Below are 13,850 nucleotides of genomic sequence, written 5' to 3' on the forward strand. Positions count from 1 at the left end.
TCTTATTTTAAGGTCAAAATAATTAGGTTAGTTGGTTCTGAATTATCTACTAATTTGGCTTCCTCAAAATCAGGCATGATTTCTCCATGCTGACAACCTTCTCCCCTCCCCACAAACTCTATTAATCCTATTCTTTAAAAGGAATCAAACAGGGCCAAGACACAAGAAAAAGGGGTGCCTGGGTGGCTCAGCTGGTTAAGCATCCAACTTGATTTTGGCTCAGGTCATGATCTCAGGGTCCTGGGATGGAGCCCCTAGCAGAGCTGGGCTCCCCACTCAGCAGGGAGTCTGCTTGTCCCTCTATCTCTGCCCTTTCCCCGCTCATGTGCGCACTCTATTCCACTCTTTTAAATAGATAAATCTTAAAAAAAAGACACAAGAATAAAGGTACATCCCTTATGACTCAAATAAAAATGAGGTAAGTCAGATCAAAAAAAAAAAAACAGAAAAGAAAAAAAGCTAGAACATAAGTAGATAAGACTCAAGAGGCCACCTATCAACTTTTGTGCTGTCACAAAGAAGAGAGATGCAGTCATGTGTTTTATACATAGTAAATGTTTCTAAAATAATCCGTTTCTGGGGTTGCCAAGTTTTCCAGCAAAAAAGGTAAGCAGAGCCACCTATCACAAAAATGTTTCATTAAAAATTGTCTACTAGAATGTAAAACTCTAGGGAATGCTCACAATTTTATCAGAAAATTGCACAAAGACTTCTGAATAACAGCTCTAACACTTAACTACATGACTGGTACTATTCTCAGTACTACAATATATTAAGTCATTTATTTCAGAGTTATGAGAAATAAGTATATTACTGTTTATCATCAGTTTATAAACAAGGTAAGAAAGATAAGACTACACAGCCTAGAGTAAGGGGCAGAGCAGTAATTCTTATGCAAGATACTAACTACGATCACCTCTGGATGGTGGGACTGCAGGTAAAACCCATGCCTTCACTATGGAGAAGTATGTTTACTATGCTCCAATTTTGGGGTTTGATTTTTTCAATTAAAAAAAAAGGGATAGTTAGGTATGTGAAGTTGGGGAAGTATTCACAGATTTCATTTGCTTATTGGAAAAAATTAAGAGTTGCATATTCTGCTAAGCTGGCAGAAATAACTGTGTTGGATGCTTCTGAATAAAATATTAATTACTTATTCAGAAGTACCATTTTTTTGTGATTTATAAACAAGCATATAAACCCTTGGTGATCTAAAATTCTTATTTGTTTGCAAAACTGTTTATTCCTATCTCAAAACACAATACATATTTCTTCAGAAATTATACTTCACCTTAAAATAATTCCTCTAAAAAGTCACAGGAAACGATGATTCATGGTGTATCTTTTCCTGAAATGAAGAACTGAACTACACCTCTCTCCTCCACCATACACAAAGATCAGTAGAAAGTAATACAGTACATGAGAACCTGATCTAAGACTTGTCATGACGCTTCTATAAACTCACTATTCCATAAGGTAACCAGGAGACCTATTTCACAGTACATTTACAACACATGCAATATACTTGGACTCTGAACTCTGCAGCAGCTGATTAAATAAGAAGCCTACTCCTTTCTCAGCTGTCTTGGCATAGCTTCATTAAGTTTAGCAAACATCAAACTCCCAGAATGCCATAAATAACTTTGCTTTGTGAGCTGGAGTAACAGTACTAAAATTTCCCAGATATAAGGATGCCCTACTATCTAAAAATCTGTTCTACAAGATGACTTACAGACTACCATTGTTACTACTACAAATGTTATGTTAAGGTGAGAATGGGTAAGTTTTTTTTAACTCTTCCAATACACTGTGGACAAAATTAAGTGTATCATTTAGCTCCAGAGTTAAACATTCATCCCTACTCTGGTACTATTTTCTGTAAGATTAATTTGACAACCATTTTATCTTTAAATCCGCATAGCACAGAAAAAGAGAGCCAAACTAAATTCTAACTTCCCCATTAGTAGATCTGTAGAAAAATCTATGTTTGAACTATAGTTAAATATTAATGTTTAACTGACTAGGTATCTTATTTTAGATGTTACATTAATACACTGGAAGTCAGACAACAATGCTAGTATTTTATTCTTCTCAACCACACACTTCACATTTGAAGGCACAATTATTTTATTCCATTCCTAAATCATGCCCCAGATTTCATATCTCTATCAAAAAGGAGACCTACTACCACTATTCCTAAAAGCCTGTTATTTCTGAACACTTGTTTTTGTAACATGACAAAAATAATTTTTATAAAAAGCTAGATACCATGATGTTAGATCATAAATTTGAGAGCTAGACCCTGACAATTTGACACAGTATCTCTCAGTCTGCTGCTACATCTAGCCATTTCATTTTCAAATTCAGTTCTAACAATTCTTGAACCAACTATGAAACATTTGGCAACACGTTCTAATTCCGGGCCCATTAACCCACATATTTTTTAGATGTCATCTGGCAAGAATCATTGTCTTTATTTCTGGAAGAGATTTACCAGTCCATTCACAGCCTGTTTTCTTTCAAATTAATTTTTCTTACACATGAATAAATTAGAAAAGTTATCTTAGTATTAATCCCAACAGTTCATTGTATCAGAATCTCATATCCTATATAACTATTTTCCAAAGTTAAGATTCAAATAAAATCCATTTTCCTTATGTAGGAAAAGATCACTCTGGTTGTTAGAAAAAAAAACTTCTCTCACTCCTCTTCACTAACTAGAGGCTCAAACAGCTCTGCAATGTAAACTGCCCTTCCTTCAAGTGAAGACTCAAAATACTAGATAAATACAGAAATGCCCCATACAACTTGGCCCAAAAGCCCACAGGGGTGGCTAGCTATACAGACCCAAGAAGAAGGAGCACTTCTGGGTAGAACTGCCATAATGGTTCCTGAAGTACCTGAGAAGTTAAAACACTAAACATCAACATACATTACTTAATAGTTTCAGTGACTGTCTTCTTACCTCATACCTGGTACAAGGATAATTAAATAATGTATTTGCTTAAACATCTGTTTAAGATGTTTAAGAAAATAGTTCCCTGTGGTTCTTAAGAAGAGGTATAAAGCCTTTTTCTTTTCCACATCCTCGGACCCTAGCAGACTACTCAGCAAATAAATGGCTGACATTTAGTAAATACTTACTAAACAGAACTGAAGCACTTGCTTCTAACAGTAACTGTAGTCTTGTAATGAATGGGTACATATTAGAACAAAATGGTGGAATTAATTACTGCCAGAGTGTTGGCGTTATACCTGCCAGAGATGGGTATTACCAGCCCTAAAAGAGTGCCTCCAATGCTACCATAGTATTAGTATAACAGGGACAGGTTTTTCAAAAGATACCTCCTATTGCTTCCTCTTTAGTAACAAAACTTATAAATTTCCCAACCTCCTTTGCAGCTAGGTGCAGTCATAAGACTAAGTTCTCGCCAATGAGATATAAATGGAAGTCTTGTATAGGACTTTCAAAAAGGTTACTTGAAGGAAGCTTAATTGGCTGGAAGTAACACCCCCAACTCTATTCCATTTTTTTGTGCCTTCCATACAACAACTTAGGACATGATGAATGGAGATTCAGCAGCTACCCCACATACTGAGGTGACCTTGATAACGCAAAGTAAGCACTAGGATACCGAGTCATAATAACACTAGCACTGGACCACTTAACACTACAATTTTTATGCAAGAGAAATAACTTTTATCCAAGCCAGTTTTTTTCTTTTATGGTCACTGAACCTAATAACACTATTTGACAGATAGCATTTAGAATTTCAAAATAATATGTCTGAAATGGCAACTAGGTCTGTGATTTCCAAGTTGAAGAGGATGAATCACTCTCTATTGTCCCCAAGACTTAAGACCACAAATGCATCAAATACATTATTATTAAACCTAATAATGTGGGAGAAAGGGTTTTGAAATCCAGAATCTTACTCTAATATAAATACTTTACAAAAAGGAATAAGAAGTCATTGGAAATGGTGAGGGTTTCCAAGTTACAGCAGCAACAATAAGGTCAATGGTGTTGACAGCTTTATAATTAGCAAAACAAAAACAAAAAGACCCTAATTAAATATACAGAAAGGCTAAGGCTGAAGCCACTGAATTTGGAATCCTAGATTTTAGTTCTAGGTAATTTTAGGAACACCATTTCACATATTTGGAACTCAATTCATCATTAAAAGGAGGGGCATGATTAAATTATTTCTAAGGAATTTCCAGCTCTAATTCTCTAAATTAAAAGAAAAACCAAAAATGTATTAAGTCCTAGAAAATTCCTCAAATAAAAAAGCAACTACATCTTCTCTAGACACTAAAGCAATGGTAGCTTCCATTTATCAGTAAAAATATGTTTTGTCTCTACTGACTACAAGTCAGCAGGATATTTTTGTGCCTGCTCTTCTGGCTACCTAAAACGTGCTTATCCTGAACTCAACTGTCAAATCCTTACTTACCTCTTTTCGATCTTAGCATATAAGTCTCATCTTGAATGAGGCTGGTCCTGACCCCTAAAGCAGGTCCCACCTGCTATTTTATTGAACATATGATTCTTCGTGACTTCACAGCACTTACCACAACTTTCCATTTATATAATTACTTGTATTCTTTTATTCAATGTCCGTCTCTCCCCCTATAATGAAACCTCCAGATGGGAAGCAATAAATCCAGGTTCCCCCCTCCCTACTGTTTTATGTCCAACCTGGTACAATGCCTAACACACAGATGAAATTCATCTATGTATTTGTTATATGAAGGAAAAAACAAATGAATAAATGAGGCAGGCATCAAGAATTGAAGAGATCATGTAAAAAATGTTTACCTACTTACCTCATTAAAAACAGGATACATGACTGCATAGAGGGGCATAGAAACCATGGAAGTGGTCTCAGCTTCATTCTTCATCTCTTCCATTGTCATCCTCATTCAAAAGCCAACTACAGTAGAAAAAGCAGTGCTAAAATGCAGAGGAATCTTCATTCACTGCAGTATTTCTTTTCTTTTTTGTGATAAAAGAACAGGGCACAAAATATGTACTGACCTGGTTAAAAGGAAAGGAAGAAAGAACAGAGATTTACTCTATTAAGGGAAAATGACAAACACCAATAACTTTCTTTTCCAGTGTCTCTATCTTATGAACAGCTGATTTGTTAATGTATCTTACTTGTGAAGTTACCCCTGATCAGTAAGACATCTCTTTTCCTCCTCAGACTCAGGAATTTGCCCTTTCTTACAACTAATTTTCCCTCATTAACAAAGCTGTGATTCATGAACCCACTCATCTTTAACTGAGAGAGAGTGCTCCCTGAAGCACCATGGAATAATGATGCATCTAATTCCATCATATATACAATCAAAAAAGTTAATACAAGAAATTATCAACAAAGTGTATAATCATAGCACTTATACATAACATAAAACTATAACTGTGAAATACATAAAGCATAAATGTTAATGGAAAACTGCATTAACAATTAAGAAAAAAGGGGCGCCTGGGTGGCTCAGTCGTTAAGCGTCTTCCTTCGGCTCAGGTCATGATCCGAGGGTCCTGAGATCCAGCCCCTGCTCGGCGGGAAGCCTGTTTCTCCCTCTCCCACTCCCCCTCTGCTTGTGTTCCCGCTCTTGCCGTGTCTGTCTCTGTCAAATAAATAAAATCTTAAAAAAAAAAAAATTAAGAAAAAAGGTGTTTAGATTAAAATCTTTTTGCTAATAGTTCATTGATTTTGCCACCAAAAAATAACAACAAAAGCATAGCCAAGCACCAAAGATTTAAGACAAATCTTAAAACTGGGAAAATTCTATCAAATGTGGTCTATTTGGGGGAAAAAATGTTATTTAATTTCGCCAGTGGTATTTCTGAATCTTTGTCCAAACCTGGCACAAAACCTAAGTAGAGAGATCCAGAGACACTGATAGTTTGACAAAATACTGAGAATTCAACAATATAAGAGAAATTTTGCCTTGAATAGTTGAGGAAGTATGTTGGTTTTTAAGAGAAAGCAACTGTATTTATTTCCTTTGCTAGGCTAAAAAATGAGCCTAATTATAAAGTGAGAGAGTAGTATTAGTGACATATCTATATTTTAAACAATGTATATTAGTATACATATTTCAAAACCATCAATTTTGAATAATTTCTATCATTTATAAAGCATTTTCAGATTATAAAACATTTTTCACACACTTTTAGTCCTCACAATTACTTTACATTAACTGTCATTCTAATCTTATTTCAGGTTCTGAGATGATAAATGATTTGACCAAGAACACATATGCAGAGGTCCAAGACTTGATCCTAATACTCTCAATCCAGATCTGATAATTCCACATTAAAAAAAACAAACAAACAAACAAACAACTAAGTTTGAAGTAGAGACAATCTCAGCTCATCTACCCAAGAAAATACCCAGAAGTTATTCATTCACTGAATAAATGTAGGCTTAGCACCTACTCTGTAAAAGATGCAGTGGGGGGGTGATTAAGATGTGGTCCTAATCATTAAAACTTATCTGGGCCAGACTGTGGAAGACCTAAGCAGTTTGAAAGATACAATCAAAGGTCTGAGTATGCAGAGCTTCAAAAAGCTCTAATAACTTGTCCCATTTGAGAACTGCTTACTATCCTTCCATAATCCCTACCAGTGAAAGGGAACTTGACACCTACAGAAACCCGCTAGTCCCATTTCTGGTAGTTCTAAATATGGAAAGTTTTTCGTTTTGGGGCTACAAGCTGCCCACTGACCTCACAGAACCAAATCAATAAATAAAAATAAGAAGGCCAATTCCTAGGTCTTATTCTATAGGGTAACAGAAAGCCATTACCTGATCAGATCATTTATTTAAGCGGATTGCTTTGGTCATACTGTTAAGGACAGAATGGAGGAACATAAACTGATGGCAGGGGAAACTTAAGAGACCTAGTATAGTTATATAAAAGACCAACCAGACCTGAGCAAGTAGGAAGAGGAAGAAGGTAAATAATCAATTGTGACCCTGCTGTTTCTATTTAACTACTTAACTGGCCATTTGGTAATCTACTTTTCCACTTTAGAAATAAATTGTGAATACTTTTTCATATTAAACTTGGAACAAAAAAGAGGGGCTGAAATGCAGGGACAGTAGTCAAAATGAAAATGATAGCTATTGGAAGCACAGTATAGACAGTAATTGAAGGCATCAGTATCAATGGAAAACAAAACAAAACAAAACAAAACAAAACAAAAAAACAAGCGAGAAATAGCAGAACAGGGCCAATACCAGAACTTGAAGAGCCATCTCATGGGGTAACAGAAAAAAAATCATTCGTTTATTTAACAAATATTTATCCATTACCTATACAGAATTAGGCCTAGGACTAGCTACAGAGCAGTGAACAAGACAAGACAGTCTCTGCCCTCGTGGAGCTTATACTATGAAAGGAAAGCCAGAAAGTGAACAAGTCAGTATCAACAAGGGAGAAGTGCAGATGCTATACTGCTATTGGAGAACTGGGTGACAGAACCAGCATCACAGAAACCAGGTGTTTCAAAGAGAAGGTGGTCCAAAGTTTTAAATGCTCCCTAGCATGGACAGTAACTTTTAAAAAATGATTGGATTTCTTGATGCGGTCATGAATAATGCTGAAAGAGTAATGTCACTTGTATACCGGGAACAAGAACTACTGTAGGAACTGAGGCAGTGAGCTGGTGAGAGAGGTGATCTCAGTAAAAAGGAGGTGAATTCCTACAGTAGGCTCAATTGGATTATTTTTGTCTTTTACTCTTTTGAACATGTATGTATCCCTGCATATATAAAGGCAGACAGAAGTGAAGGGATCAGTAAAAGTAGCTAGAGTCACTCAGAATTCCTGCTGGCACCTACCTATTTACCCCACTAAACCTGTTCAAATACTTAATTTTTACCTTTGTAAATGGTGACATTGAAATTTTTTTTTAATTGTGTTGAATCAATAGTATTGTCCCATGTCAGGAGTTTCACTTAAGATATTTATGATCTAAGTTTAAGAAAAACCAAACATATACATGTATTTCTTGCCTCTAAGACTAACTTAAAGTACTATCAGCTACTATTTGTCATCAAAAAGAAAGTATTATAGGGGCGCCTGAGTGGCTTAGTTGGTTAAGCATCTGCCTTGGGCTCAGGTCATGATCTCGGAGTCCTGGGATCAGCCCCGCATCTCTCTCTCTCTCCCTCTGCCCCTTCCCACTGCTCATTCTCTCTCTCAAATAAATAAAGTCTTAAAAAAAAAAAAAAAGAAAGAATTACAGCAATATTATGAGCTAAATAGGTGTCTGTCTTACATCATACTTATCTACCTTTTAATACTGTCCTACGGAAAATGTTCCAAAGAACCAAGTTGCAACTGAACTTCTCAGAACACACATTCACAAACTGGGGCCACTCACAGTTTCATTAGTGTTTATATGAGATTAAAAATCAACAATTTCAATAAGGCTTTTTAAATATGCCAATTTTAGTTCAAGTTAAAATATGCTGTCATTCCTTCTACATGGTTCTTTATTTGAAATGGTTCAGTGGACAACCTGCAATTACTCCAAGCAACAAAGAGCCTGTTAACCTGAAGAGCAAGGGTCAACTGAGCTGAGCAAGAGCTTGAGGCCCTGCCCCTTTGAGAAGGTTTCTTCCTTTCACCACAGGTAACGTCAGGCCCAGGGCAGCTGGGCAGCACATTACCAAAGTTCCAGCTCTCTAAGGGATACTGGTTTCTGAGGCGAGTGCTGATCGTGCATGAAGAGCCAACTAACAATTAGTAACTCCAAATCCCAAATCTGGAAAGGCCTTAAAAAGTGACCTCATCTACCATGTAGTACAATAGAAACCACAGTCCAAAAAATGACTTGCCATGATTATAATTGCTAAGTAATAATAAATAATAAAAATTTAATGTGGGTATAGTGGCAACACAGCAAGAGCTACTTAGTTTCCTATTTCCAATGTGTTGCAGTGGGGGAAAAGTTTTCATTTCAAAGTAAGCTTTGTTTCCTGGGGAGTTAGCATCACAACCTTTTTAAAAAACAGAACTATAGATGTCAATAACTTAAGACAAAATGTATACTTTTAAGCAAATTTTTCTTCAAAAACACCCTCTGTGATATGGTAATACCTATACAAATAGAATATAAGCAATCGATTCATTTATACTTTCCCCTTTATTTCCTTCAATGTTCAAAATGGCACTAATTTCTGACACAAGATGCGTAAGTATTAAATAACTTCCTGAGCTTAAGACCATTATTATTTGTTTAAAGTGAGGGGAAAACAAAAATAGGTTCTTGGCCATCCCACTGCCAAAGTCTTAGTCTTTGGAGTTTCTAGCCTGACCTGCCCAAAGAACCAACAGGAGTCTGTTCATTCCTGGGTGGCTCAGTCGGTTAAGCATCTGCCTTCGGCTCAGGTCATGATTTCAGGGTCCTGGGATCCAGCCCCGCACTGGGCTCCCTGCTCAGCGGGGAGCCTGCTTCTCCATCACCCTCTGCCCGCCACTTCCCCTGCTTGTGTGTGCACGTTCTCTCTGTCAAATAAATAAAGAAAATCTAAAAAAAATTAAAAAATAAAAAAAAAGAAGGAAAGAACTATACTCAGATATATCTCCAGGGTCAGAATCAGCATTTTCTGAGAGAGCCTCATTTTAATCCATCTGGGCAGGAGATAATTCTAGAGCTAAAGTTATTTACTCACAAATATAAGGAATGGACAAATGAAGTCCCTGGTACTGAAATATGCAGTTCTTGGGGAGAAAAAGGCTCCTAAATAAATTCTACACTTAAAACATTTGTAGGCAGGTATATTTGTCTTGTTTTTCTTTATAGTCAAATCCAAAACTTAGCCCTCTCACCTGGTCTTAAATTCTTATAATTCCTTTAGTTTCCCTCCTTGAAGAGGGAAAGACTGATTGATTTGATTTCATTGGACCCCCAACCTATTCATGAACATTTAGCTAAAAGAAGTTTATTCATTCTGGCAGTAAGCAGAATCCATGTTTATGCCACCAAATCTGTATTTCTTTTTCCCAGTAGAGACATTAGTCAGTATAGAAGGTACATAGTAGACAATGTTTGTTGAATGAAATTAATGAGGTAAGAGATGGGCAATTTGTAAGTTGAATCAGTCTTGCTAATACTTTTCAAATATCAAGTCTAGCAAAACAAAACAAACATAGAAATCTAATTAATTCTATTAACAAAGTCTAATTTACCAGTCACATTTAGCAGATTTTACTACTTATTGCTATCCCAAGCTCTTCCTAGTATGATAAGCTAAGAGAATATTAGCATCAGATGATTGCAACTAAAATCAGAATTCTAACAGAAATTTACATGAAAACCAAATAAAACTAAAGAAAAATAAATCACAGATTATAAATTATTTTATTAGGGTTGCTAGGGTATCTTTTAGATCATGGAATAAAACTGGCATATAATTTAATAGTTCACAAAATTCTCAAAGTGCAAGAATTTCCAACATAGCTTAGCCTTGCTTTATACACAAGCAAGATCCAAAAAGTTATCCAGCTTTCAGCACATAGCAAAACTTTCTCTATGGGAAAGGGTGCAGGAGTGGTGTAGTTTCCAAATGTTGGACGACCTAAGCCATCACAATCACTTCAGTCCTCATTAAAAACATTCCCAAGCTGACTCAATCAGAATCTCCAAGATAGGGTCCAGGAAGCTGTATTTTTAGCAGACAACCCCAATGATTCTCATGAACAGGAGAAGCTGGAAACCACTGGTATGGAAAGAACAGTACCTAGAGAGTCAGAAAAACTAGCTGCCGAGGCCAGGCGCGGGGATTTGGGTAAAACTGACTAAGTACCTGAGACAGGGGTTCTTTTTGGTTCTGACTTTGTGGAAGTTTCACTTAATCACTGGCCTTGTTTTCCCAAGAGAAAAAAGAGGGAATAAAATTGTATCATTTTAAAGGCTCTGGTATTCTAAATTTCAGTGATAATAAAATGTTATTATGGTGATCTACCACAGCTTCAAAAGTAATCTCATGGGAAACTAAAAAAAATTTTTTATCAGATCACAAAAATGATTTACATTTTCTAGTAGAGAGGGCCTGCCCAGTAGTTGGTTGATTCAAGGTCTCAAATACCTGACCACTCTTTGCATTCTCTCAAGCACCTGGGAGCTTTGAATCATACCCATCAGGCTCCTAGAAAACTAAATTTATTCTAAGGCTGTGTAGCTCAGTCTGGCCATTTAGCATAGCTGAAAAGGTGAGCCTTTGATAATCACAACCTACTTTTTAGGGCCTTCTCACCTCAAAATGTTGTAGCCACTTTTAAACAAGAGACAAAATATTTAGAAGAGAAAGCTAAGAAAAAGGGAGGCAGAGGACTAGGGTTAAGCAGATCCTACTTAAACCAAAATAAGCTTAAAACCTTCACGATATACCTACATCTCTCTCCTTCCTCTGCAAATTATATTTTCTATATTTCAAGGTCTCCCATATGTAGTTTTCTTTTTTAATAAGGTTATGTGGAATTCAACCTTCCTGAGCATGCACTACAATCAGTTCAGTTTTTAGTGAATTTTGCATTTAGGGACATCTAGAAACAATCCCTTGTTAATGGTTAAGTGTAACATATGACACTTTGCCACCATATTTGTTTACATATATCAAAATTTTTCTAGACATCTTCAAGGTATCAGTGGAGAATCTGTGCACAGCTATGAAAAAAAGGCCTAAGTATTAAGGTCTGAAAACAAGGGCTCAAATTCTGCATACTGTCATTACAAACCATCTTATCTCTGAGCAAAGCACTTCACCTCTCCATGTTTTAGTTCCTTTTTTAAAATAGACAAAAACCAAGCTGCATACTTAAAAAGAGATGTAGTTAGAATAAAAGATGAGGTGATTTCTAAATCAAACCACAAAACTTCTATATTAAATACCTGTAATTTACTGAGCACTGTGTTTTTGTACTTTTAAATAACTATTCAAAGAAAGTACACATTCCACTATGAATTATCACTTCATCGGAAGGTCTAACCTCTCGATCAAATTTTTAAAGGCACCCTCTCTGTTATAACACAATTTCCAGGTATCTGATACCACTAACAGTTGAAGAACTCCAGCTATGGTTTGTTAAGTAACAGGATAAAAAAGATGAAGTCTTCAATATCTCTGTTAACATGATTGACCAAACAAGCATTTGCTAAGCTGTTAATTGAGAAGTAACAGAGGTTCTAACTAAAACATCATCTGAAAGCTAAGATGTCTTTGAAAACAGGTAACATTGGCAAATTAGAACACAATGACCCATAAAGGAAAGAATGCAAAATATAAAAGTGCTCTAAATTTAACTCCATTCCTTTATCATTCTTTGTTAATTCCCATATGTCTGTCACATACAGGTGTTCCTTTACTAATAAGCAATGATTCTACACATACACTTACAAATGAGTCACTTAAAACTCACGATTTATTTTTTTCTGTGGAGAAATAAGATTCTAAAAAACACTTCAAAATCCACAATGCTACCTCCAGGAAAACAGGAACAGGACTGCTTCCAGTATACTTGGCTAACATTAACAACACTGTCATAGGAGAGGTGAGTAGTAAGCATAGTGATTCTAGAACCAGATTGCCCAGATCCAATCCTGGATCCACCACTCACTATATGGTGTGACCTGGGGCAAGTTAGCTAATAACTTCTCCGTGCTGCAGTCTTCTCATCTATGAAATGGGAATTACAGTCTCTCTCTCTTAAGGCTGATGTGACGATTCAACAAGTTATTACAGATAAAGTGTTGAGAACAGTGCATGGCACATAGTAACTATTCAATATTAGCTATTATAACTACATTTTAATATAAGATGAAATACCAGATCTCCTAGAAATCAGGTCTCCTGAACAATCATCTAGCCAGGCAAATCAAGGATGCTTGAAAGCCAGATAAAGAAAGGTAAGTGATTTTAAGCCTCTTTAAAACAACAGAACTGTTGTTTTTCAAATAAAATCTTTGATCAAGAGAGATAAAACACACTAAACTGTTCATTCATCCAATAAATGGAGGAAGTAACTAGTTTCCAGCCCCTAGCCCCTCCTTCTCATAGGAGCTCTTTAGCAACTCTCTCTCCACAGTTAGAAAACTATTGCTCTAGGACAATCAGGACACAAGCTTTATAAACAAAGCATTATGAAGAACAAAGGGGAACGAATGGTCCCAAAAGTAAGGTTGAGTGCTGGCAAAAGCCCTTCTGGCCCCAGATTTTTCCATAACTCAGTTAAGAAACTTAAATGTTAAGACCCTAAAATTTTAACGTGAAAACAGCCATTATATATTATTTCATCCAATCTCCAAATTTTACAACTTAGAAATGTCCACAAAAATTCACATTTAAGAAACCAAACAGAATGGTGACAGACATTTTAAACAAATATGCTACCGAGTTACTATAGCCTATTGTATAGGACATGTGAAATGAACTGCCAAATGAACTACTTCTAGACTAACCTGCCCTGATCTTTAATCTGCTTACAGCCAACCCCCAAATTCCACGTACAGTGTTTGAAGACTGAAACCAGCAGGAATGGGGCTCTGATTTAAGGTGTTACTAAGCAGCACAAATTTGTGGATCCTCAATTTGGTGCTGCTGAGACCTCTGACTCACTCACCTTAAAAGTTAACTGCATCATGTCAGTGTATGCACTTGCACATTTTGGAGAGCAGTTTCTTGTGAGGAAGGGGGAGTATTGTTTCTTAATACAGAAATCTATAAAACGGACAAGAATTAAATTTTTCTACACACAGATGGACAGTATAGAGCACTAGGTATGCTCTCAAATTTGAAACAAGGACCTGAGTTTCAATTTTTGCTCAG

General features: G+C 36.2%; 1 protein-coding gene across 4 annotated transcripts in view; it reads right to left on the minus strand.

Moving 5' to 3' along the window:
- Positions 1-13,850, minus strand: part of PDCD10 (programmed cell death 10) — a 41,626-nt gene that overhangs the window by 19,185 nt on the left and 8,591 nt on the right. For 2 of the 4 annotated variants that reach the window (XM_035722928.1, XM_035722932.1), the window contains one exon: positions 4,831-5,041. In XM_035722928.1, coding sequence (XP_035578821.1) covers positions 4,831-4,926 — 96 coding nt within the window. In that variant the 5' untranslated portion in view covers positions 4,927-5,041. The remainder of the gene's footprint in view (positions 1-4,830; positions 5,042-13,850) is intronic. The other 2 variants (XM_035722931.1, XM_035722930.1) reach the window with 1 other exon arrangement.

Source organism: Zalophus californianus, chromosome 1 (genome assembly GCF_009762305.2).
Source record: "Zalophus californianus isolate mZalCal1 chromosome 1, mZalCal1.pri.v2, whole genome shotgun sequence".
In the NCBI taxonomy this organism is placed as follows: Eukaryota; Metazoa; Chordata; class Mammalia; order Carnivora; family Otariidae; genus Zalophus; species Zalophus californianus.